The 27,439-nt window shown below is 41.8% G+C and overlaps 1 protein-coding gene across 5 annotated transcripts in view; it reads right to left on the bottom strand.

The window, feature by feature from the left end:
- Positions 1-27,439, bottom strand: part of RAPGEF4 (Rap guanine nucleotide exchange factor 4) — a 288,747-nt gene that overhangs the window by 20,625 nt on the left and 240,683 nt on the right. For 4 of the 5 annotated variants that reach the window (XM_042994712.1, XM_015541285.2, XM_042994713.1 and 1 more), the window contains 9 exons: positions 15,882-16,032; positions 14,076-14,164; positions 13,069-13,099; positions 12,785-12,863; positions 11,230-11,376; positions 9,387-9,484; positions 3,658-3,783; positions 3,058-3,236; positions 76-166 (listed from right to left, as the gene is read on the bottom strand). In XM_042994712.1, the coding sequence (XP_042850646.1) occupies positions 76-166; positions 3,058-3,236; positions 3,658-3,783; positions 9,387-9,484; positions 11,230-11,376; positions 12,785-12,863; positions 13,069-13,099; positions 14,076-14,164; positions 15,882-16,032 (991 nt within the window). Of the gene's footprint in view, positions 1-75; positions 167-3,057; positions 3,237-3,657; positions 3,784-9,386; positions 9,485-11,229; positions 11,377-12,784; positions 12,864-13,068; positions 13,100-14,075; positions 14,165-15,881; positions 16,033-27,439 lie in introns of those variants that run through there. The other variant, XM_042994714.1, reaches the window with a different exon arrangement.

Below are 27,439 nucleotides of genomic sequence, written 5' to 3'. Positions count from 1 at the left end.
TCAAAAAGCTCACTGGTGAGCCTGTGTTTTTATTCTTAAGGCAAAAGTCACAGCTGGATCTCAGCTGAAGCTTACCTCCCACGTGAGTGCCAAGCGGCTTACAGCAACATTACTTAGCCCCATGACGATGGCAAAAAAGGAATTCAGATTTTTGTACTCCTTACAGCTGAAACACAAGAGGCACGTGTTTGAGTAAAATGCCACTTTTGAGTGAGATTTAAAAAACTTAGAGTTCTATTTTCTGATAGTCATTAATATTCGTCAGGACTCTTTATGAGAACAGGCAATGATAGATTTAATGCACCGTAGAAGTTCCACTTGGATGACCATGTTAGGCTATTTGACTTCCCACTGTAATGGTTCTGGCCATCTAGGTTCAGGTTCTGAGAAGGAATTGAAAGACCCCTACCCTGGGGATCGTTACTACGATCCCAAAGCTTCCTAAAAGCCTCGTTGGACATGGAAGGAAACATCTCATGGGATAAGAAGAGAAGTAGGCAAAACGTCCTCAAAGACATTCAGACTTTTAGCCTGAAGTTGGACGCCTCCTCTGGCAGGCTGAGAGAGGAGCTAGGAGGTCATATTGCTACAGCCGCCATAACTTCTACCTGCCATGTGAATGCTTCTAATTTGTTGAGAAATATCAATTTACAATCCCTATGAAGCTGAGAAATAACCTAAACAATTGACCTAAAAATAACCTTATTTTCTTTGCATTTAACTGATGTCAGTGAGGTCAGTGAGATCAATTTGAATCTGTACTTATGCAACTATTAGCCTTTATGAGTATATATTTGGGAATAACAATACTGTGGAACAATATCAAGGACTCTTATTAGAATGGCAATATTTAGCCTAGGTACTTGATTTAACTTAAAGAAAAAAAAAAAAGGAATCCCTAACTTCCTCATACCAGCTCCTTGAAAAGGGAAAGAATTAATTTTTCAACAAGTGCAAATCCTTTACCCAAATCAATATGGTCGACTAAGTCGACTGCATCATAATTAAATCCTGTTCAGATGAACATTCTTGCAAAAGGCTAATTAAATCATTGCTTTTGCTGCCTGTGTTCTCCTTACAGAAGAAGCAATGAGTGATTCTTAAATGATCTCTGTGGAAAGAGGAAAACAGATTTCAGAGAAGCTATCACATGTCTTATCTCACTGGTGAAAAGGTAAGCAAGGACTTTGCTGTGTTGGAGCAGTGGCTCTCAGGTCAGGAGCTGAAAGGAGTTTCAGAGACCCCCTGGGGTGGAAGGGGTATAACATCACGAATATGTGTTTGTCTTTGTCCTTTCCATGTGATCTTGAAAGAACACGCAGGCACACAGACCTGCCTTTCTGATCACTGCTCTGGTCAGTGTTACCAACTGACTTTATCAGGAAAGTCACGAAATATCGAAATATCCCCATGCCTCAGTCTCCTCATCTGTAAAAGGGGATGATAACACTGGAACCCCCAACTTTATAAAGTTCTGGGCAAGTCGAAGAGCTTAAATAGAATTTGTCGAAGTTCTCTAAAAATACCACGTAAAACATACTACTGTCCCCAGATTTAGATCACATTCTTGTAGATCTTGGTTTATGAGAGTTCATAATCTTTTCCAGCCAGGCTGTGTAAACAGTTCCACTGTAGGGCAGCACAGCTTAGTAAAGGTTAAATAATATAAAGCAATTTATACCAAGGGCCAAAGCCACCTACTCATTTCCATAATCAGAAGGAAGAAAGGTAAAAAAGACAAAAACATTAAAAAAAATTCCTGAGTTTTTGAAAGGCTCTCTTATGTTTCCACCATAAATAACTGGGACTGGGAAAGCCCAAAGGTTGTCTGATCTCCCACACAGGTGTGCAGATTGCTGTTCTCTTCCCCCTGCTCCAGCCAGCACTGCCAGGCAAAGGTGAAGACCGGATGTGCTCTTTACCACGGGAAAGCACATAATGTTCAGAGTTTCGGTGATCCTCTCCTTCCAAATATGCAAAGGCACCTGTCCCTTGCAACAAGGCTGTTCAGTCTCCTAGAAAAAATGGCTATCCTGTGAACCATAAATTCATAAGTAACATTTTTACCAAATCTTTCTTCAAAAAGGCAGCTTTTCCAAATTAAGAGATAACAGCATTTGAATCTGAGGGTTTGGATAGGCTGTTGAACCCTCAAATTTTTGGCAAAATAATTCGGAGCATTTGGCAAACTGGCGTGTATAAAATGTCAAGCAGCATTTACTTCTTTGTTTAGCTCTGGAAATCAGACTCTGTATGGGATCTAAACTATTTGGCTCAAGAAAATTGCTAGCTGGGGTCACTTGTGCTCCCCACCTTCCTGTGCTAGAGCTCCCTGAATTTAGAAAGAAGTCTCCCAGCCATGGGCCACATTTAGCATTTTATTTTTAGCACTGTGGTGATACCAAAAACATGGAAGTAAACAGGAGGTTGTCAGGCATATCTAAATAGCAGGAGAAGATTAAATTCATGTCAGGGAGAAATCTAACTGGCCCCTGCAGTAAATAAATTGTTTCCCATGAAGTGCTATTAAATAGAATATTTATAAGTTGCTTGCTTTTTCTGATGTTGATGGAGATGATTTTCATGTACTAGGTTAGCTCAGCTTTATGCATTTTACTGATTTTATTCTGGCTAAGTTGGGCCGTACTGGTGTACATGCATGTTTCTACTGCCCTCTACTGGCGAGATGGTGTCATGTTGGACATTGACTTGAACGGCCTTCTAAATACAACTTTTCTAGAACTTTGTTTGCTGAAGGACTCAATAAACTGGAGGAGGCACAAAGCCACGGTAGTTCAGAGCAAAAAGAGGTCACAATTTTGACTTCAGCAGCAGTGCTATAAGATGGTAGTTTATTATATATTGATGTCCAGTATTCCAAAAGCCATATGAAATGAATCTTTTACAAGAGTTCAGTTATTCTGAAGCTCCTGTGATTGTTCCTTGTGCATCAGAAGATCCTATATCTTGCTTTTTTTTTTTTTAAGGTGCAGCCTAAGGGAACAAAATGAAAATGCAGCTCAAATGTTTTTCTCTTCTTAAGCTAATGATACTTACTGGGCTGCTATCTTAATAAATTTTTTTAGGAGCTGAACACGCTTGCTGGGCTGAGAACAAAGGCAAATCTCAGTGACAACCCAAAACTGAATTTCATTAAATCTCCTCAGGAACAAATCCAAGTTTGCTGTGGTCTTTTTAAAATTATGCCTTCCAAATGTGTGATAGATTAGCTCCAGCTAGAAAAGAAAGGAAAACAATTTCATTTCTTTGTTTTTCAATCAAAACACCAATGAGCCTTCTCTATTTGTCAAGACAAATTGACATGGGTCAGCACATGTGAATACAATCACTGGCCAGGATTCAACTCGTACTACAGAGCTAGAGGGCTTCAGGGAGGCTTGTTAAATATATAACTATACACCAGGTGCCGTTGGCTTAATATACTCAGGAAGACATAGCTTGCTGTAAACCATTAAGATTTTTCTTTAATACTCAAAGACTTTACAATAGGCTTTATTAATCAACTCAATATTTACAAAAAGGATCATGTGGTTTCCACATTGCAGCACATAACCGACATTGGCATTGGAGTAATGCCAGTAGACTTCATCCAGGATTGCAATGGTGCCTACTAATGCTCTCAATCGAGCACCTTACCTCATGCACACAGTTGAAGAGTTCCCAATCATAAATTGTCATCTGGTATGCTAAATCTTTGGAGCTCATCAGTTCAAAAGTTCCCATTGTTCCAACAGTTGGGCCTTCCTGCTCTGGCAAGGGAGTCTATGAATAATAATGCAAAAATACATCAGAATCTCAGAGCAGAGAAGTACTTTAAACATTTTTTAAATTGGATTTATTTATTTCTTTTTGAGAGAAAGAGAGAGAGAGAGAGAGTGACAGAGCGAGTGAGGGGCAGAGAGAGGGGAGAGAAAGAGTGCAGAGCCCGGAAGGGGCTTGACCTCACCGGATGAGGGGCTCAAACTCATGAATCGTAAGATCATGACCTGAGCCAAAGTGAGACGCTTAGCAGACTGAGCCACCCGGGGGCCCCAGATAAATACTTTTAATGCTGAATGCTTTATGGAGGTCCCGAGGGGAAAGGATTCTGGAGATGTTTTCAGGAGGGTCTTGAAACTTTGATTTTGCACAGAGGAGAAAGATGCCTCTGCTCTTAATGCCCACTAGCTTCAGTGCCATCTCACTGTCATCAATTCCAGGGACTGAAAAACGTGGACCATGGTAATTAAGATTTGGGAAGGAGTGACCTGTGCTGGGGCCTGGGAGATCCCTGGAAACAACGCCTCTTGTCTGGTGAAGATATAAGAATTTCTTGGGGAGGTTTTCCTTCTGTGTTCCACTGAAGCTGTTCTGGAGCAGGTGCTGGCATGGCAGTTGTGGACATTTAGCCACAGCACTCCCTACTGCGGCAGGAGCCAGAGACTGTGGCGCTGTCCATCCAGCTCTTACAACACACTGCCTGGGCTTACTAGGTGACAGAGGGCTCTGTGCACTGAGATTACATCTCCACTCTCTGAGACATGCTGAGCCAGAAACGATATCCACATGGTCATGGTGTTTTGGGCTAGGGCATCAGAAAACCAAACGCTGCTACTTTCTGGAACACCCTCATTCAAAACTTTCAATCCCACTGACTCATCTCACTTGTATTTTTTGATAAATGACCTAGAGTGTTTCTCCTCAGTAAAACGAATGATTTGCATACATTGGAAACTTATGTATAATATGTGAATATTTATGGCTCTGTAATATATGTCCAAAGTTACAAAGGCACATGAATGGAAGGGGAATTTTCCATAAACCACAAGAGACTCAATAATAGAGAACAAACTGAGAGCTGAGGGAGGGAGGTGGGTGGGGGAAGGGCTAGATGGGTGATGGGTATTAAGGAGGGCACTTGTGATGAGCACTGGGTGTTGTATGTAAGTGATGAATCGCTGGGTTTTCCTGAAACCAATACTGCACTGTATGTTAACTAAAATTTAAATTAAAAAAAAAAAAAGAATTTCCCTAATATCACGCTAGCCATATTGGGATATTCAATACTTAGGTTGGAAACCCGAATATTGTGCAAATTCTATCATCCTCGTTATCATCATCATCATGCATAACCACTATATTCCTCAAGTGCTCACTGCATTCTGGACACTGAAAAAATGACACATTCAGGATGTAAGTGGTCCCTGCAATATTAGTCTAAGGGAGGAGTGAGCCCTGACCAGAGAGTACCGCTCTGCACTCAATAAACAGCTGCTGCCATTCATTTGTGGGTATAAAGGACAGACAGAATCAACACACACCTGACACCCAGATACAGACAGACACGTGGGAGAACATGAATGGGCTTTTTGAGAGTTAGTGGGCATTTCGAATGAATTTTGCAGCTGAAGAGGTTCTTGGAGACCAAGAAGCCGGGCTGTAAAAGATTAAACAGGCAAACCTGGGTGGGTTAGAACAGCAAGGTTTCCCCAGAGCACTCAAGTTGGTCTGTTGAAGGATAGCAAGGGAGGCAGGAAGGTTGGGAAGCTGTCATGAGACGTGTTTATCGGAAACAAAGAGCCTAGGGGAACCGAACAGCTTTACAAAGTCTGGGAGTACCAGACAAGGGGCTGGGGTTTTGCATAGACTGGCTTCAGAGAGCAACAGACTCTAAATGCAAACCTCACTCTAACTCCACAAATTCCCTTATCTCCTGAATGTCTGTTTCTGGCACTGGGAACTCAGTGTCACAGTACCGGGTACACAGGCTTTTTAAGAGGATTGAACGGGAATAATTTGAGTGTATCCCGTAAGCACAGCGCCTGGCACAGAGGAGGTCCCCATTCGCAGCCCCTTCCAAATTATCGTCTCCCCGCACGTACTGCAGCAATACAAATGTCCGGGGAAGCAGGATCTGTACAATGCTTGGATGTAAGAGCTAAGCACTGTTGTTCCGGATTCACGCTATGCAGGGCATGGACGGCAAGGAAGAAAAACATTCATTCCAAAGTTTTGAAACTTAGGGAACTGACTTGAATCTATGGGTAAGTAGCTTGTGGAAGCAAGTAAGGAGAACGGTTTTAAGCAGGCCAGGTCTCAGGTAGAAAGTTGGGGACACTTTTAAATACTGGGTCTGAGGACTCCTTGTCAGGCTCAGACAGGCTCCCCACGTTTTCCCTTTCCTCTTGAAGCTGCTGCTGTGAACAGCAGTTCTGTGGAACTGCCCTCCTGCTCTCTCCCTCTGCAGCCTGCCCAGCTCTTTGACTCTTTTCCCTGGGGCCCCATGCTTCTCATAGAGGGGAGAAACCAACCCAACAACTGTAGGGACGATGCCAATATTAAAAAAATAGATCAGGGGCGCCTGGGTGGCTCAGTCGGTTAAGAGGCCGACTTCGGCTCAGGTCATGATCTCGCGGTCCGTGAGTTCGAGCCCCGCGTCGGGCTCTGTGCTGACAGCTCAGAGCCTGGAGCCTGTTTCAGATTCTGTGTCTCCCTCTCTCTGACCCTCCCCTGTTCATGCTCTGTCTCTCCCTGTCTCAAAAATAAATAAAACGTTAAAAAAAAAATTAAAAAAAAAAAAGATCAAATTCTTTAAGTCATGGATGCTGGTCTATCACTGCTGCATCCCCTTTGAGAGAGTAACAGAATTTCTTTTTTTCGAGTGGGCAGGGCTTACCAAGCCTTCTCCCTCCTTGACAAAGGGCAGGCTGATCCCTTCCCTCCATGAAACACAGAAGAGGCAGTCTAAGCGGCCAAAGTGGCTCTTCTAAGTGAAGTGGGGAATTTACATGCTGATCCTGGGGGCCCAACAGATCACTTCCTTGCTCCACTTCCTCATAGATGGTCCTGTGGAAGTATCCTACCAGATGAAGCACAGCAGAGATTCTGTGGGGTCTACACTGCACAGGCAGGTCTGAATACTGCCTATCCTGAGGTACAGAACTCCCCTATACTCTCCCCCTGGCAGAACAGCATTGTTACCCGTCCCCCCTGCCCCCCACTCCCCAATATCCAGTTGAAGAACCTAAGATATAAAAAGGATATGCTGATTGTCAGTGACAAAGAGATGGCTAAAGTAAGCTGCCACCCCAGCATCCCTCTTTCTCCCTCTGTGCCTGGCTCTGCAATGGCATTTGTCACATTGGATTCTCCTTACACTCTGGAGTCCCTCACTACACTCTGAGCTCCTTGAGGCACAAAAACCATGAAGGATTCGTCTTCAAGACCATCCCAGAGGCAGAACCATCCATGATGCCTGGAATGATATAATAGGCCCTAAATAGAAGTCTAAGGAACTAGTGAATTGGTAAGAGTAGAACCAGATTACAGTATAATGGGATTTTATTATAATTTGTCTGTACTCACATTTATGCTCAAATAAAGTGTCAAGAGAGTAAAGCTGTAGGTTCCAAGCCTTTAGCCAACTAGGATATATTGCTGGCAATCTGCTATTTCTAGACAACACAATTTAGCCCTACGATTTGTTCTGCTCCAGGCTGTTTGTGTTAGTCTCATCTCCCTAACATGACCATAATTGTCATAAGAATGGAGTCTCTGGGCTGACTGGTCTAGTTTTAGTGTCACACAGAAGCCAGCGTAGCACCAAGTACAAAGCAGACACTTCCTAAGTATGTGTTGATAGATCAAAGAGTTTGGCCAACATTCTGTACTGCAGAGTCATCTTGCATACGTTCTTCCTAGAAAGACTGTCCTCAGAGAAATCTTTAGAAACCTGGACAAGGCCCCATGTCTCTGGTGTTGTGAGGCAGGTAAGGTTCAACCATTTCTTAGTATGATGACATAAAACTGTGCCCCAGTGGATGGCAGAGCACAGACATGGAGGAAGCTAACAAGTTCATTTCCCCAGTACTTGTTGCCAAGTAAATGCCTTTCAATTACTCAGGCCTTAGAATGGAAGACTAGCAAGGACCAAGAATTCATAAGGTTGCAGGATGATGTGCAGATAAACAGAGTCTTAAAAAGTCAGTATCTTGCCCTACAGGGAGATGGAAAAAGTCCATACTGTCCATCCAGACACCATGTCTTTGGATAGTATGGCCAAGAACCAGTTGGCAAGACAGGCTGAACGCTGTGTGGCCAACACATCACGCAGCACCTGTAAATAGGGCTACAGCCGACCTGGCTTATGATGGTGTTCATTTCCAGGAGAAGGCAGCACGACTCATTTATAACAGTCTTCCCCCCCCCACCGCCCCCCAATCTCTCAGTGTTGGGAAATATCTTTTAGAAAGCAATGAATGTAGATGACTAAAATTCTAAATGAAGAGGGCTGTGTGTAGACAGATCTTCCAGCACCAGTGGTTGAGGCAAGCAAGGATGCTCATGGGCAGTGACGGATGCGGGACAGTCAGAGAACGAATGCCATGTCTGCTAAGTTCCCCTCCAGGTGGATTTAAGATACAACAGTTGCATTGCAGTGCACAAAATGGCTCCCCCCAGACTAGAACACAGAATTACCATGAGGCCAAAGCAAGCTCTAAAATGTTCCTGAGAGGAGAGGAATCTTGATTTCCTTCTAATGTCTGTTTTGATGACATTTGAATGTATTTATGCAACACTCATGTGGTTAAATTCTCTGAAATGTGAGGCTGGTTACCTCTTGCTCCTGTGTTGCACTTTTCTTAGTAAAAGCAGCCCTGTGTGTCCAAAGATGGAAAAAACTAGTTCTCTATCCTCTGAACTGGCCCCATAGGTTTTCCAAGATACGTTGAGAGCTATGCACCAACATGTCTAATTTTTATAGGGTAAATAGAAATGAACCCTACCATAAACCCTACCTGCATAAAAGAGAGTAGGTTACTCCGCTGCTAACATGAGCCCATTAATCCTTTTAATTTGCAGACAGCTCTGTGTGGGCTTGGAACAAATGTTTTAGAAACTTAGGGAAGAAAGGGCTGGCCTCTGGTATTTCCTACACAAGTTAGACCACTTCCAGGAAACAGAATTTTTCTTAGACCGGAGAGTGGCTTTGCCATAATACCTTTTCTACATCTCCCTAAGGAGTATGATACATTGCAATATCTGGTCTTAAAAAATTTTTTTTCTATCCTGGTCTAAGTATTCAGATTTTTAACATTAATATTTAAATTGGAGGGATTTCAAGGAGGTGGTTTACTACAAACAGTTCTAAAAGCTGAATTAGGCCCCAGTCATGGTGCTACTTGGCTAATTTTCACGAAAGAAAATCTAAAGCTCAGAGTGTATCAAATGAACACCTGAGGCTTACCTAATAGAGCACAGAAAAAGAAAAAGCCGAGTAACATTCAAGAGTTTTTGGCAACTAGGTTCAACGTAACTGCAAAATTAAGCTCCAGACAAGTTTTTCTGATTGCAGACACTACTCTGAGGAGGCCATCCACACCTACCAGTGAATCGAATTGCTCTCGCGGGCAAGCAAATAGGCGTCCATTAATGGTGAGCGTCGTAAATACTGAAACATCATTAGGTTTGAGCACCACCTTTTCTGTGAACATAAAAAGCATGAGATTGCCTATTAAATGCATCTGAGATTTGCTGCACTGCCCTAATCACACCAACAAATTGCCGGCTCGGTGAATTACCGGAACACGCAGAGCGACTGCATAAAATACAGTCCTGAAGGGACCCACTGAATAAAAAAGACACAGCATTCATGCAGGCACATGACACTCAGAATGCCATCAGAAATGACCACAAAACAGGAATGGAAATACCCGAGGGTCAATTCCCCCAGTTCTGCGCTGCAACTGTAATTATATATAAAAACCACATTTGCTATTTATATAACAAATTATGTTTCCAGATGGTAATAATGCCCAGCACTTTGGAGATGGAAAGATCACTTGTAGAAAACTTAGGGGGTTTCTGAGATCTCAAATAGATTTTAGATGTAAAATTCACTATTATTTTTTCACTTAGTCCCTCATTTGGAGGGCAATTGCGTTACCTGGATTAAGCCTCCTATACTGTAAAAATTAATTCATTCAACAGATATTTATTTAGCATTTACTATTTGCTGGACACTGCTCCTGGTATTGAGGATACAGAAGGGAGCAGACAAACAAAAAAAAAATCCCAGTCCAAAAAGAGCCTGCACTGCAGTTAGGGATGCGCACAGTGAGAAAGACAAACGTATCAGAGAGCGAGCGGCCACGAGGAGAAAAAAACAATAGGGAAGGAAGCAAGGAAGTCTGTATAAGCAGGAGAGGATACAATTTTAGAAAGAGAACCAAAGAAAGTAAGGAGGGGGCCTCGGTTAGACACTGACATATGGGTAAAAAACTGAAGGAAGGTGAGGAAGGACCCAGGATAGCTTGGGAAGTGTGCCAGCGGGATGGGCGAAAAGGGACATCCTGGGTCCCGTGTGACTGGGGCAGAAATGGAAGAGGATATCTAGGGAATCCATGATGCATCTAAAAATCCTGCAGCAGTAGAATCATTTGCCTTCAGACATGGCAAAAATGGCTTACCCGATCCTGGAGGGTCCCCAGTGGCTATGAAATCATTGCCAGACCAGATGGACTTACTGCTCCTTCCTCTGGACTTACTGCAACGTGTGCTGACAGTTCCAAAACTCTTGCCAGTATGGATTGTAACTCGTTACTAGCTACCTCCCGCCCGCCACAGCACATCCCTCCGGTCCCAGTCATAGTCAGTGGCCAGTGGATATATATGGTGAGTGAATATATGACATTTCAACAACGCATAAGGTAATCATGTAATCCCATGGGGAAAATATGCTTATTTTATCCGATGAGTTGAGCTCCTGCCCTCTCTAAGGGTAAGGAGGGGAACCATCAACAGATGGGAACAACTAGACCATGACCACCTCCAACTTCAGACTTCTGGAAACCTATGGCCTGTAGCTTCACGCCAGAGGCCCTCTTAGGGTCCACATTTCTCAGAGCTCGAAGGCCTTAAGCTTTTTTGTTTAGGGTTTACACAGAAGGAACTCCTGGCTGGCATCCACACCAGAGTCCTCAGCTCCAGCTGGCCTCAGATCACTTCTCCTTTTTCTGCTTTATAGTGGGTACCTACAAAATGGGGCATATTAGACACTTATCCAGCCCACTTCTAACCGTATTATTTTGTTATTTGTGGGAGCACACACAAGCACCAATTTGTCCCTCTGGATCCGCTTGGATGGGCCACGCTAACTCCTGGCAGGGTTTCTCATTGGACTGGATATTCCATTTTGCAGAAGCCCAAAGTGCTAATTAAGGCTGTTACCTCCTCCAGAGCTCATCTTGACGATGATCAGGCCTTCCCCAGAGCCTAGTTTGTCAGCAACTGCGCTGATGACTTCCTTCACCGAGGCGGCCACCGGCACCCGAATGGTTGTGTAGGTGTGGTCCATGCAATAGACTTTAAACAGAACTATTGGGAAGGCAGTAACAATATGGCAAATTGGTCTTGGGAATTCTTAAGAAAACCATCAGCAACGGGAAATGTTTAGATATCCTCCCAAATTGGCATCGTCTTGTCACTCTTACTATTGTATCTATTCGCAGTCACCTATGCCTATGCCTGCCCGCTTCCCAAACTCCTGACCTCAGCATTGGTCTGAGAATAGGTACACACGTGGCTTCCATCTCCAACTCAAAAAACGATAGCAGGGGTGCCTGGGCGGCTCAGTCGGTTAAGTGTCCGACTTCGGCTCAGGTCATGATCTCACAGTCTGTGAGTTCGAGCCCCACGTCGGGCTCTGTGCTGACAGCTCAGAGCCTGGAGCCTGCTTCAGATTCTGTGTCTCCATGTCTCTCTGCCCCTATCCCACGTGCACTCTGTCTCTCTCACAAAAATAAATAAACATTACAAAAAATTAAAAAAAAAAAACGATAGCAGATTTTTGTGAAAAATCCATATAGAAGTGATGGGAAAAAATGAAGTATGTGTAGGCCTGTTTTCTGGATGTGCCCTTGTCTGTGAGGGTTTCTTTTTCATAACACAGGAAGTGCTGTGCTGTAGGCGGGATTGCTGGGTCACTGCTGCCTGGTGTGGTGGTGCAAAGTCAACACGAACACCTCTGCAACAGGAGTGCTTCTGCCTACGACGTGAACACTCTGACATTCCTGCTCACTTGTTCACTGCTTTGTGTACTCTGGGGCTGGGCCACAGCACGTGGGGTACTGAGCTCAGCAAACCCATATATGACACCTACACGCTCACCTCTGAACACAAATCTTAGAAGCAATTGCAGCTACTGTAAGTCTTGGGTTTAGAGGCACTCCTAAATTACAAGACTCATTTGTGTCTTCAAATGAAAATGTTACCATTATTATTAATTTTATTTTGGTTGTGATTCTCTAGACAAATCTTTAAGTGACCAAACGGTAATCGTCAGCATCTGCACCTCCCTGATGGCTGCTAACAAGGCCATGCTCAGGATCAGAGTGCTTCCCCCTGGGCAGGAGTCCTGTTCTGCAGATGACCCTGGCCCTTCTCCTCTGTGTGACATTGCAAAGTGCCAGCTGCCTTCCTGCCAGCTCTTCCCAGAGGGGCAACCTTGACAACTAGTTCCTGACATAATCTTTCCTTCCTTCAGGAAAAGGTGGTAGTGAGGGAGAGGCTGAATCAGGGAAGTGTGGACCAGCACTTCCACTCAAGGCCTAGAGTTCAAGAAGATAAATAATTGGAATGCAAAAGGGCACCTTCAAGCAAACTATTTGGAGTGCCAAGACATAGTCCAAGAAAAGCTATTCTGTGGGGCTGAGGGTTCCCGGGGGGAGATTTTATTCTGACTTTGAGTAATCTGTACAACCATGAGTTGGAAGACACGTCTCACCTTCATCAGAGCCACGGACAGGCTGGCGCTTCTGGGCTCTCTCATCGCCTGTGTTGAACTGTTGCAAAAGAACTTTGTGCTGTAAGAGTAATAACAGCTTTTAATGACCAATGTATATTTGCAACACTGAGGAAACACACCTGAGAAACAGCCAGAGTCAAGAAGTGGGGAAAACATATTTTCTTTTTACATACACATCACTTTTCTATATTGCACTATAATATTACTGGAGAATTGTTATGCAACAGGGCACAATTAGAGGATCCTAATCCATTGTCACTTACCTTCTTTTGTGGAGCCTTTGCATCTTCTGAACTACGAGAAAGAGAGAAAGCACATTATTTAATAGCATTGGTACCGTTATTTTGAATTACTTCATTTGTGTATAACTTTAATCTTACATCACAAAAATGAAATGACAGCAATCCTTCGGGAGCAATATGAGCCTCTTCATTTTTTTTTAATGTTTATTTTTGAGAGAGAGAGAGAGAGAGAGAGAGAGAGAGAGAGCAGGAGCAGGGGAAGGGCAGAGAGAGAGAGGGAGACACAGAATCCAAAGCAGGCTCCAGGCTCTGAGCTGTCAGCACAGAGCCCGACATGGGCTCGAACCCACGAACCATGAGATCATGACCTGAGCTGAAGTCAGACGCTTAACCGACTGAGCCACCCAGCCACCCCAAACCTCTTTATTTTAATACCAGGAGACCAAGCACAGAGGAGACACAAAGAGATCAGCTCTCATCACAGGCAGATTCCTGGCAGAACTGACGTTGAAAACCATTTTCTAGCTTTCAGGTCTTTCTAGCAGCAGACGCTCTTTCCAGTATTTACTGTATGGCTCAAAGTACAGTGTGTGAAACCTTCCATGTTTTCACTAAGAGGACACAAACATTCACCAGCAACAGCTTTGGCAGCAGAAAGTGAATTTTCCATAAAGTAATTCCTCCTAAACTTTCTTTAAATGCCACTGACTATTACTGGATTCACTGCCTCGAACAAAAAGGACCCAAGTTTACTGAGTTAGATGCCCCATAGGAGGATCTTTGCCTTGTCCCAGGCTTTCTCTTGGCAGATGTCCAGCAACAGAAGACAGCTGAGCAGAACTTCCCCCCTCTTTATCTGGCCTCATCACACCTACGCCCGAGGCCCTGTCCACTCAAACCAGAACACTGTGTGCCTGCCGAAAACCGGCTTTCACCTTTTGGGGGCAAAGGGCTTTTTGTAAGATGTTTGGCCTGAGAGGCAGCCACTTACTTCATGAAAACACACCCAAAGCCAAGCCCTTCCTTACATTTGTTTGACAATCTTCTCTAACTCGGGCAGTTGCTCCTTGAGGGCAGCAATCATCCGGGCATCATCCGATACAGACACATAAAACTCCTGTAATTGGCAAAAGTCACAGGCTTTTAATAAGAATTGCAAAGGTGCACAATTCTGTAAAGATCAATAAAGATGTGTCCTTATGTTATCTGCTTTGCTAGCCATCTCCACACTATGGTTTCATAGACTGGAGACAAAAAAGAAAAAGAAAACATTACAATATGTCTAAATTCAAAATTGCAAGTGGGAAAAGGATTTAGAAATAGGTAGTGGTGAGGGTTGCATAACATTGTGAATTAAATAATGCCACTGAACTGTGTCCTTGAGAATGGTTAAAATGACAAATTTTATGTTTGATATATTTTACCACAATAAAAGAACTCGAATTTTTTTTTAATTGCAAATGAATTGTTCATGTGATATTTATCGGAAAGGCAACGTAATGCAATGTTTCAGAATGGGTCACTTTATAACCTACGCTTTAAGAGCACTTTTTCACCTCTATTTCTTCAGGGAAATTTTAACATTTATTTTAAATATTATTATAGCATTTGTTGTTTATTTAATATTGCCCACTGATGGTGGTCGATTTTTGGTAGTAAAATGCCGGCATAGTCTTCAGTACCGTACTGAAGTTATGCTGAGTTTGTACCAACTCAGGACTCTTTATGGACGTCCTGGGAACTATCCTGATGGCCCGGCAGCAGCAGCTGGGCCCTGCTTTGTTGAGGAGCAGAAGATGACAACTGTGGCAATGCCTTCTTAACCACCACTGTGGTCCATCTGCAAAACAGTCCTTTGTTCAACCTGTAGAGGCCAGGAGTCAATGTATGAGCCAGGCTACTATTTTTCCTTTATATTTTCAAAATACTTCTTTCCACAGCTTTTGGGGACACTCATAGTTCCTCTTCCTCCCTTCCCCACCAATCTGCCTGCCAAATTACATGATTACACAGGAGAGAAGGGGTATATTCCCTTTGGATAATTCATTCTTGAACATACAGACTGATAAAGGTTGAAATAGAAGCCACATTGCCTTTTGCCTGCATAGAAGATCCTCATCTAAGTTTTGGAGGACAGAGTGAGTCATCAAGGACTCAGAGCCAGGGTCAATGTTGCAATGTGGGGCTGGGACCATGGGAAGGAAAAGGGAAGTTCAGCTCAAAGCAGTGCTTACAAAATAAATCGTGTCCCTTTGGAAACCACTTCATGATCCTAGAAAGTCCTCAATAAAATGATCTGTTTCACTCCACTCAAAAATAGGTACCATTTGATCTAGTAATCCTATTTCTAGGAATGTAACCAAGGACAGATCTACTTGCTGAAAAAGGTTCACTGTACTATTATTTGAGGAATGTGAAAACTGTAAATGATTTAAATATTCAACAATATGAGGAAAAGAAGTATATCTGTGGCAGAGCTACTCAAAGGTCATTTGAAATTTTTATTAGAAAGACTGTATTGACATAGAAAAATTCCTTATATAAAGTGGAAAAAGCAGCCTACAAAATGATGGGTACTATGTGATTATAACCATAGAAAATACACAAAGAAAAAGAGACCAAATGAAAATACATTAAAATGCTAGCTGTTATTGAATGAGTGGCCGGATAATGGCTGAAGTTGTTCTCTATTCCTCTCAGAGTACCCTTCTGATGAACATGTTAACAGAGAAGAGAATTTGCAATCACAGTCTCTCCAGGGAAGCTACCATGCTTATGGAGAGTCCTGGATCGTAAGACAAAGACGTACTCTGGGAAGGGATGACCCCATGTACCTCGAGGAAAGCCACGGCCACATCATCCTCTTGTAGCACGTCCCCGTGCACGGCGGCCCACTGCAGCACCAGGCGGATGACTCGCCTCTTATTGTTGAGGGTGTAGTCTGTTTTCTCCTGCTCCGTGCCTTGTGAAGGCTGTGCGTGGTAAGTGCCTCGGAGTCAAGGAAGACATCTAGCCATTTCACACTCATTTCACAAAGGTAGAGAGTGACAGGTCCCGGTTTCAGAAAGCCAGCCTTCTGGACTGATGGCATTCCTTCCTCAGGCCCACAAGAGAAGCCCCGCCCATGTAAAGATTCTGGAGCAAATGCATACAAACCTTTGCTAATGTCTGCGGACTTTGACATGACAGTTGTCCAAGGGATGAGACTTGCATGACTCCACCTGGACTTGTGTGTTGACAGGGGTTCTTTCTGTGCCTAGCTCTGGCCACCACCACACTCCCTGCCTGACCTTCACCTGGCCCTTCACCTCTAGGGTAGGGAATGCTTCCTACTTACTGTTGCTTGTCTCTCTAGCTTGTCCCTTGCCATCTCTTTTTGCTTTCCAGAATTCTGCGTATATCTCTATTAAGCCACTTCATTGTATACATTTCAGCTAAACCCTTCTGAGTGAGCATCTAAGTTCTGCTGGAGCTGTAATTCATACCAGGAGTGCATGGGGGAAAGTGAGGCTGGAAGAAGACAGGCTCTCCCATTGTCAGGAAGAGGAAGGGTTCCTACCATATAGGTCTGGTAAGGGACTCAGACACACTCTTTACATCATAACTTCTCCTGTCTAGAACCACAACATAACTCATATTGGCTTTTTGTGCATTTATGGCTAGTCATCTTAACTAAACTAGAAGCTCCTGCAGGCCTAGGAAGATACATTAAATACCTTGTATTCTGTACCATGCTTAGCACAGTGACTTTCAGCTAGCAACTGTATTTATCCATCAATACAATAAATACATAATTGAGTGCCCACTACGTGTAAGGTAAGGGCTTCTGCTCTCAGTTTACATTCATGTGTGTATTACAGTAGAGAGAATATAGTATGTGATCAAGAAAGATTTTAGATTAGACATACCATTCCTTTTTCAGTGATTTATAGTAGTTCCTACCGCAATTAGACAATTAGTTCATGGAACAATTTCCTCTTTATAATTTACCCTGTATCTTGCACTAGAGTACTTCAGTTAAGCATGCTTCCCTTTCCACAAGTGAGCAAACTGACTGTAAAGGAGCAAAAATAGCCAGGATTACATGGTGAGAGTATAGAGTTGATTTTGACCAAGACTCTTAATTCCAACTACTTCTCTTCCCCATTACACAACACCGTTGTGCCTCATAGTTGGCTATAAGACTGGCTATGCCTTAGCTTACGACCATGACTTAAAAGGCTCAGTAGAAAACTGCCTTGTGGCAGTGCTGTGCTTGAGACCTAAGCCAGTAAAGGGCCTTTTCTAAAGGGACTATAAATAATCATGATCAAGGTAAATGACAGAACCTTAAAGCAAAGTTTACTGCATGTAAATGGGTTGCAAAATGACTTTCATAAATTGAGCACAGGATTCATAAAAAAGAAAATTGCTCAACCTGTATTGCTACAATTCTTTCTGAGCTTACAATAAAAAAAAGGGAAGAAAGATCACTTTATGCAAAAATTATTTCTTTTCTGATTAACCCTTAGGTCTCTTGCTTGTATATACACACAACTCAGTTTTTCTTTCCCAAGAACTGCAGTGCTGGGCACTACATTTTATCACTATTTTTTTTATGGTATCTTAGCAACACAGTCTGGCACACAGTGGGCACCAAATGAGTTATTCTTGACTGATTGGAAAATACGCAGTGTTCCACCCAAGAGTCAGTAAGAGAGAAGGAGAGAGAAAGAGATTGTTCTTCTTACTTGCACAAGACTGCAATGATTTGGAGTATTAAGGTTGATATCAAGTGGATATAATGCTAACTTTCCAGATTATTTTGACTTGGGACTCAGGAAGTAATGCAAACGCTTGTGAGTTGGATACAGTGCTATCAGCAGCATACCTGTGGCTAATCTATAAGGCCTTAGGATAGGATACTAAATTTACATCATCTCTGTGGGTCAGGACAAAGATTTTTCGTGGCTTCTTTCCTATGGGGGAAATCTTTATTTTGTCTGCAATGAGACAGAACACAGGATTGGGAGAATTAACATGATAAACCTATAAATGTGTATGGAGCTTTATAGTTTGTAATAAATATGCCCAATGCGCTCACATGATTGTATAACGCTCTCTATAAATATTTACAGATGAAACAGAGAGAAGAGATCTGCCTGAGGCTGTTCAGTGGATAAATGGCAGGGTTTATAAATCCAGACAGGGCTCTTTCCATTGTCATCACCACCACCCCGCCCCCAGTCCTAAACAGTGGCTATAGTGACTGGACATTAGTGCTTGGGTTCATGAAATTATTGAGAATGATTGCATCTGTGAAGCAAAAATCCTAATGAGAAAAATATTCCTGTCTTTCTTTCTGCCTTCCTTCCTTCCTCCTTCTTTTTTTGCCTAAGTTCTAAGTTTCCCAGAGCCGACAAGTACTTTCTAAACCAGCTCTGAGTGTCCTCTGCTCTTAATGAGTGGTTCCACAGCCTCCTGGGAGCCAGCAATGACCAAATCCAGAGGGACGAGAATGAGGCTTGCTTTCTTTTCTCATGAAAGTTAAGTATTTTTGCCTCTGGGAAAATAAAAGGAAGCACTGATTTATTTCACAAAGTCTCCCTTTCCCCTTACAGATGTTACTGGAGGTGGGGGTAATAGTACTTTTATAAGCGGAATCCAGAAAGATGCTCAAGGACTCTGCCCCTCCACAGGCAACATATTGTTCTATTCCTGAACAGTCTGTTGAGCCAGATTCTCAAGGGGCACAGAGAACACTTTATGTAATTGATTATACCTGAAATGCTTATTGATGCAGTATCGGGGCTTCTGTTGATTCCCATAACACTTTCACCAGGCTTTTAGGAGATTTATTTTGATATTTTATTTAACTTTTACAAAAAAGGTGGAGAGAGGGGAAAAAACTATATTCCCTTCAGATAGCAGCCAAAAGGGGAAAGAAATCCTACCAGGTCCCTTGTCTTAATGCGATGTAAAACAATGGAACCTAAAAAGAGTAACATTTCAAATATAGTTTGTTTATACATTCAAACACATCAGGAAGGTTGCAGAAACCATTACCTTTTTTGGCTAAAACCAGAATAATGCATTAACCACTTGATGGATAAAGTTCTACATACACGGCATAAAAATCTAGCTCTTCTCTAGGACAAGTAACAATTTAAAAAGGATTATCAACAGATACCACACATATAAACTTTTTTTTTTCCACATAAGTTACTTTTAACATCTGAAGAGCACTATCGGAAATATATGCGTGGCTAATGTCTATGTTATGTTCAGGTTAGCAGAGAAAATAAAAATGATCAGGAAATACTTGGATTAAGTAAGGCCATGACTCCTGAGATCATGACAGTTAAGTTCAGGTAAGAAGCAATATGGCGGGGGTGCCTGGGTGGCTCAGTTGGTTGAGCATCCAACTTCAGCTCAGGTCATGGTCTCACGGCTCATGAGTTCAATCCCCACGTTGGGCTTGCTGCTGTCAGCGCAGAGCCCATTTCAGATCCTCTGTTTCCCTCTCTCTCTGGCCCTCCCCCAAATATGCTCTGTCAAAAATGAATAAAACATTAAAAAAAAAAAAAAAGAAGCAATATGGCTGCTTGAATTCATGGAGAAAAAGACACAGAAAGATAACATGGTGTCACATAAAGTGCCAGTTAAAAGTCCGTAAGAGAATCTAGACTTATTCACAGAATTTTTACTTTTATTTTTTATTATTATTTTTAAATGTTTATTTATTTATTTTAAGAGACAGAGAACGCACAAGCAGGGGAGGGGCAGAGAGAGAGAGGGAGAGAGAGAAACAATCCCAAGCAGGCTCCACGCTGCCAGTGTGGAGCCCAGTGTGGGCTCCATCTCAGGAACCATGAGATCATGATCTGAGCTGAAATCAAGAGTCAGATGTTTAACCAACTGAGCCACCCAGGTGTCCCTTACTGAACTTTTATTTTATTTTATTCAAAAAAATTTTTTTTCAATGTTTATTTTTGAGAGAGAAAGACAGAGAGAGAGAGAGAGAGAGAGAGCACACGTGCACGTGCACGTGCGCGAATAGGGGAGGGTCAGAGAGAGAGGGAGACACAGAATCCAAAGCAGGCTCCAGGCTCTGAGCTGTCAGCACAGAACCTGATGCGGGGCTCAAACCCATGAACCGTGAGATCATGACCTGAGCTGAAGTCGGATGCTCAACCAACTGAGCCACCCCAGTGTCCCTGAATTTTTATTTTAAACACAATTAAGAAAAGGCCTTAATGGTCAAAATGGCCAAAGTCATCACGGACACAGAGTTGGTTTCAGATGGTTCACAGAATCATAGAATCTGTGAGTTGCAAAAGCCCTTTGATTTTACCTCCAACTCCACCACTTCAGAGGTAAGGAAACTGAGGTAGAATGAGTTTAAAATGATTTTTTCCAAATCTGTCAATGGAATTCTTGGGATTAGAACTCAGTTCTCTTATCCCTGTCCCCACTACTCTGTTTACCTATGTTGTCACATTTTGTCTGATATTAATATCTCTTAATGCTAACATATATTATGTATGCAGCAGAATTAGGTGATTTAGAGATTTATTAGATAATGGAGAAATTTGTCTCAGATGCAGAAACTGATCCCCCTAAATCCTCAAAGAAGACAAAGCACATACAGAAAATCGAGTGTTAATTGTTGCAACTCCCTGACAATCTGACAGTCAGGGAAGCAGAGGGTTTCCACTGTTCCTCTCTGCTGTAGCTTCAACCCGTGCTCTTGTCCAGAACCTGCTGATTTAAAAAGCAGTGGCTTGGGGGTACCTGGCTGGCTCAGTCGGTGGAGAATGTGACTCTTTTATTTAATTATTAAAAAAAATTTTTTTGTTTATATATTTAAGAGAGAGAGAGAGAGAGAGAGAGCGCACACGGGTCGAGTAGGGGCAGAAAGAGAACAGAGAGAGAACCCCAAGCAGGCTCCATGCTGTCAGCGCAGAGCCTGATGTGGTGCTTGCACTCACGAACTGTGAGATCATGACCTGAGCTGAAAGCAAGAGTCTGACACTTAACCTACCACCCAGGCACCCCGCAGTGGAGCATGTGACTCTTGATCTCAGGGTCCTGAGTTCAAGCCCTGTATTGGGTGCAGAGCTTGCTTAAAAAAAATAAAAAAATAAAAAGCAGTGGCTCATTGCTATTAACCAAACATTTGTGAGGATTCAAATCCTAACTTGAGGTTTCTCTTCTTATGGTAATAAGATTTTTCACCATCTGGGAGCATTAAATCAGAATCCTTAGCAGCAGGATCTGGAAACATAAAAAGTCCCAAATGTTTGTTGATTGACTGGTTACCTTAATTCAATCACACTGTTTGGAATGTTATATATAACCCAGTTTTCTAAAACAAACAAACAAACAAACAAATCACAGCTCCTTGATCTACATTATCTGAAATTCCATTTTGTCAAGATGTCAAACACAAATGATAGATACATCCTAAATAAGTTCGTATTCGATATCACCAGGTGGACTAAGTCCACTAAGTACCAAACATCGGACGCATCTTTGAAACAGAAGCTTTTAGATACTGGGTATTTCATCTATAGGAGCACAGACTTTCAGAATGACTAAACCTTTGTCGAATTGGACCAGCTCCTTTGGCACCACAAACGTGGCTGAGGACAAATTGGATCTGTTCTCAGGGAGGATTAGAGCCGAGAATCTGAAGAGGTGAAGGCCACAGTGTAGGCTACGGTCTTTCTACCCTGCCAACAGCAGCCTTAATATTCCATTGAGTCATTTTCCTCATGCCGGCTCTGCCGTTCAAACACTGTAATTATTTCATATATTTTTACCTAGTTATTATCTTACTCACCACAGGCACCTGTAATTTTTCTGTATTTTTTTTACTGCTCATTTACTTATTCTTAATTCAGCTAATAATGGTTCCACGTATTAAAATTATCAAGGGGAAAGTAAGTGAAAACCACCTAGGACGTAGAGGCAGCAGATTCATTACAGCCTACAACAGGGAATAAAATATTATGTATACTTTTTGCAGTAAGTACATGCTAATTATGCAGCTATTTATAAAACACTTATCAACATTCAAACTGATACTCTTCAATGTTGTTGTTTTTTAAGCCCTGCTTTGCATACAAGATCTCTGCTTGCAGCTGAAAACAAACTTTGGGGGTCATCTGCCCACTGACTAGACAAAGCTTAAGTATATTCTTTACATTATGCTATATTCCTTTCATAATGGCACCATAATTTATTTCTGTGGGGCAATATTTATGTGGGGCTTTAAGGTTTATAATGTACTTTCACACACAGAGCCTCACTTGATCTTTACAACAACCTGATGAGCTGGGCAGGACAGGTATAATTACCCTTTCATACAGATGGGGTTCAGAAAGGTTAAGGATAATTGCTGAGTAATATAGTTTGTAAGACGCAGGCATTAAACAGAGTCTTCTGACTTCAGAGCTTTTGCTTTTCCCACTGTGTTATGGGGCCTCTTTACTACCTGCTTGCCTTTGTGGAGCACCTCAATATCCTGAGCGCTGAATCTATCCCTTCCTTCACGCGGCACGTGTGTGGAATGCAAGTTCTGGAATTAGACAGCCTGGGTTCACAGGCCAGCTTCCCTACTTACAAACCATGAGACCCTTGGTCGGTTAATTGACCACTTAGGGCCTCAGTCTCTTCATCAGTAAACATCATAGGACTGCTGTTAAGGATGAGATGAGACAATACTGGTAAACCATGTAGAATAGTATCTGAGACATATTAAGTGCTCAGCAAGAGTTAGCCACCATCATTATTATTGATCCACCTCTGGAAATAATGTTGCATCTTTTGGATGGGTGATTCTTTTGGGGATTTTTCATAGGACCCAGCGTTTCTGGGTTTAACTCTGTGAAGCTATTCCCATCACACAGCTGCTCCTGTGTTTGTGTCAGCCTATGAACTTGGGCTTGTAGGACTGCTTTCTGTGCTGTCATTTTCTTTAAGTGCCTCCCATTTTCTTGCTCAGAATTTTATTTTCTCACTGATTTTCAGAATTCTCTGCATTTTTGGAAGCCTCTAGTTCTTGGCTATTCTTTTTAGTCTTAGCTCAGGGGCTAGTATTCAGAGTAGAGAACTAGGACGTAGAGTAACACCCCACTGCTGGGTCAAATACTGTCCTAACACTGACTAGCTATGTAGCTTGGGGGAAAATTACATGTCTGCTCATCCTCACTTCCTTAGTGTAAAAAGGGTACCCATCCCATGGTGTTGATATGAGGCTAGGAAAATGCATATATAGTACTTTGTAGAATATCTGATAATATGGTCCTTTTCTCAGAAAGAGGGCACCATGATCACATCATATTATCATCAAACCAAGTCTACTTTATTGAAAATAAAAGTCTCAAGTTGAATACCTACAGAAGTAAATTGCTCTCGTAGCAACATATGGATTAAACACCCACATAACCAATTGGGGGACTACAATGGGAAAACTTGGCTTCAACAAAATTTAAGCTCACAACTTCCCTTAGACATCTAAATAATATTCCTAAAAACTTGGCTTAATCTAGATAATAAAAACCCAACACTGTTTTGTAAATAGCCAACAAAAAAACCCCAAATTTGGGGCATCTGGGTGGCTCAGTCAGTTGAGTGTCCAACCTCGGTTCAGGTTATGATCTCACAGTTCATGAGTTCGAGCCCCAAGTTGGGGTCTGTGCTGACAGTTCAAAGCCTGGAGCCTGCCTCAGAATCTGTGTCTTCCTCTCTCTCTGCCCTTCTCCCACTCATGCTCTGTCTCAAAATAAATAAACATTAAAAAAATAAGAAAAGCAATTTTTGATAAAAGTTCCTCCTAGGGAATACAAGTGAACTTATAAAGAGAACATCCTAGGACAGTTTTACGGAGAAATAAATGATGGAGGCCCTTCCTTTCAGTAAAGGAAGGTGTTGTGTTTGCTTTGTCTCTGTGTAAGAGATACACAGAGGTATATGAAGGTAGTTTTAGCTGAAACTTAGCGGCAAATCCGCATTCTATTTTTTCTCTTTAACTCAAGAAATGAAATGAATTATTTCCATGCCCAAAGCACAGAATTTGTGTTGAATACTAAGCGAAAAGAAATTAGGATACTAAGAAAAAAAATTTGACCAAAATTATTGCTGTATTTACATTCTTATAAATTTAAATATAAGCCATTGATCACTTAAGATTCTTTCAGCTGTAGTAACAATCTGTTCTGAATGACAAAGACCTGTATTTGCTGACATAAAGAACCTTCAGTAGGTTAGCTCCAGGATTGGTACCAGTGCAAAGGTGCCATCGCAGACCCATTTTCTTCCTGAGTCTCCATGCATGTCAGCTTTGTCATAGGACTCTTCCCCCTCGTCATTGTACGAAGGCAAGGTGGTCACTGGTAATTGGAGCTACAGGCTTCCTGCTCTCTTTCTTAAATACTGAGAAAACTTTTTCCTGAGAAGCCTCAGGAAGCCTCTCTTTGACTCTCATTGGCTCAGTCTACTTTGGACATGCAATCGGAGAGCCAATCACGGCCAAAGCCAGTCAACCCACTGAGACGACCCTGATGGCAACTACAATGTCTAGTGCAACTAGAATTATATTAGTGACACATAGAGTTTCTCCAAATATTTGCCAGTATACGTGGAATTCTGGCTCACTTGACTCCATGTGCCTTGATTTCTCCTACATGTAAAAGGAAGTAAGTATCATACCAGTCCTTTTGAAGCCTCACAAGTGGGGGCTGGGTTTTGGGAAGATAAAGTAAATGATGTAAAAATGCTCCAAATCAGGGGGCGCCTGGGTGACTCAATTGGTTAAGCGTCCAACTTCGGCTCAGGTCATGATCTCATGGTTTGTGAGTTTGAGCCCCGTGTCGGGGTCTGTGCTGACAGCTCAGAGCCTGGAGTCTGCTTCGGATTCTGTGTCTCCCTCTCTCTGCCCCTCCTGCACTTGTGCTCTGTCTCTCTCTCTCTCTCTCTAAAATAAGTAAACATTAAAAAAAAAAATAAAAAATTTTTAAAAATGCTCCGAATCAAGGATGTAGTTATTAAAATTCAAAATAATATTAACTTAGTTGTGATCACTTACTGAACTGAAGGCCTGCATGCATTTGTGCAAATAAAAATATGATAGTTTAATCATAAAACACAAAATTAAGACAACAGGGGAACAGTGCAGTAATAAATATCAAAAGCATTAAAATATTACATATTCCTTGCCTTTGCCTTTTAAAGTAAATGATTGTATAAGTGGGCAAAGATTTAGCTGTGAGGATGTTGATTCATCCTTTTGTGTTTGTTATAGGCAAAAAATGTGGAAAAAATCTAAATATACAATAGGAGGAAACTAATAAAATAAATTATGATATATCTATCATTTAATATTGTGAATCAATAAAAATGATATCATGTTTTTCTCATGTATCTGTGTCACTCTGTTGCCCAGCACTATATGACATATTGTGTTTAATAAGTATCTATGGAATTAACTGAAAAAAGGTATAGTTTCATATATATATATATATATATACACACACGTATATACGTATATATATGTATATATATGAGAAAGAACATATTACAAAAAAGCATATATACATATATGCTTACATATATATGTATATACATACTATATATATGTATATATATGAGAAAGAACATATTACAAAAAAGCATATACAACATGATCTCACTTATATAAGACATCTATATTTAGAAAATAGTGTGGAAAAGTAGTTGATGGCAGAGAAAGATATTCATAAAATATTTTCTAGTGACAAAGCAGACAAAATTACTTACAGTCAGATCCTATTGTTAAATTCAAAAATATGTATCTACATGTAAAGAAAAAAGACTGGAAGGATACATACCAAAATATTAACAATAGGAATACCTGATAGGGTTATAGGTGGCTTGACTTTTCTTTTGAAAGACCAGTGGAAAATTGAACTGAATTTTAAGTGCAAATTTTAAAAAGATTAAAGAAACTAAAGATGAAAAGTACAGAAACTGAACAAATATAATTTTAAAAACTCATTAGAAAGCACTTGTATTCATCCGGTGAAATCGTGTTCCAAGCATAGCTAATGAATAGAGATTTTCTCTCATTAGCACATAAAAGGCCTGAAATATTAATGTTAAACAGAGTTCTACCATCTTCCTTTGTGCTAAAAGCAAAATTGGAGGTGACATACAATGTGGATTAAGGACAGAAATAGGTGTCAGTGGCTCAGGGCTCAAATCTTTTCTGTACTAGTAATTACTTTTCTCTGAGCAAATCATAATTTTTCATTATCCTAGTTTATTGATTTGGAAAAAGCGCAGTGAAAATACTGACTTCTTCACAGGGCTGCTAGGCACAGTCACAGATATTAAGTACTTTGAAAACACTGAGCCAAAGCAACTCACTTGAATGTGAGTGCTTTAATGGAACGGGGTTAAGGATTTCGCTATCCCTTATCTCATGTCAACAATATGGGCGTTAACCCACTTGCTCAGTTTTACATTATTTCTCCTGTCACTTGTGCACAAGGCAGTAAGCAGTTTATGTGTATTTGTTGTTTTCTCTGTTTTGCCACGTATTTCTCCACTCTCTCTGTTTTTCTTTACAGGCCATCTCTGGGGAACGGCCTATAAAGTGCTTTGCCTTCCTTTGGCCAATATGTCAGCAGCTACCCAAGCTAGGCCACTAGACCCTCCTTCCTTGGGATGTGGGAATGAGGTGAGGGCCTAGGATGCTTGCAGCAGATTTGCCCCAATAGCAGGGTCTTTACTTGTTGCTTCTGAGGCCCCTTTTGAAAGCTGGTGCTCCTCAAGGATTCCTTCTATTTTCTGAGTTACCCCATATTCTTCTGATGAATTCCTATATTCCTTAAGATAGTCACCATTGGGGGATACCTGGGTGGGTTGGTTGGTTAAGGGTCTGCTTCACCTCAGGTCATGATCTCGCAGTTTGTGGGTCCAAGCACTGTATTGGGCTCTGTGCTGACAGCTTGGAGCCTGGAGCCTACTCTGGATCCTGGTTCTCCCTCTCTTTCTGCTCCTCCCCTGCTCACACTCTCTCTGTCTCTCAAAAATAAACATTAAAAAAAAAAAAAAAGATAGTCACCATTGGTTTATGTTACTAATGACCAAAAAATATAGGTTATATAAGAAGCCCATATAACATGTCCCCGGAGGAAAAGGGCACTAAAAATCGAGTCCTCAGCATAATATAGAAACACTTGCATGATCTTCAGGGAGTAAGCCTTTTCTGTTTGCTTGCCTGCAGCAGGGTGAGCCCCTGGTGTCCCCAGGATGCCCTCCCTAGGTGTTACAGAACAGCAATTCTTATTTGAGGCTCTCGTCCCCAAGATCTAAGGACGAGACTTATGCTGTCCAACACGGTAGCCATAAGCCACATATAGCTATT

Source organism: Panthera tigris, chromosome C1 (genome assembly GCF_018350195.1).
Source record: "Panthera tigris isolate Pti1 chromosome C1, P.tigris_Pti1_mat1.1, whole genome shotgun sequence".
Taxonomy (NCBI): domain Eukaryota; kingdom Metazoa; phylum Chordata; class Mammalia; order Carnivora; family Felidae; genus Panthera; species Panthera tigris.
This window is presented reverse-complemented; position numbering and strand designations above follow the sequence as displayed.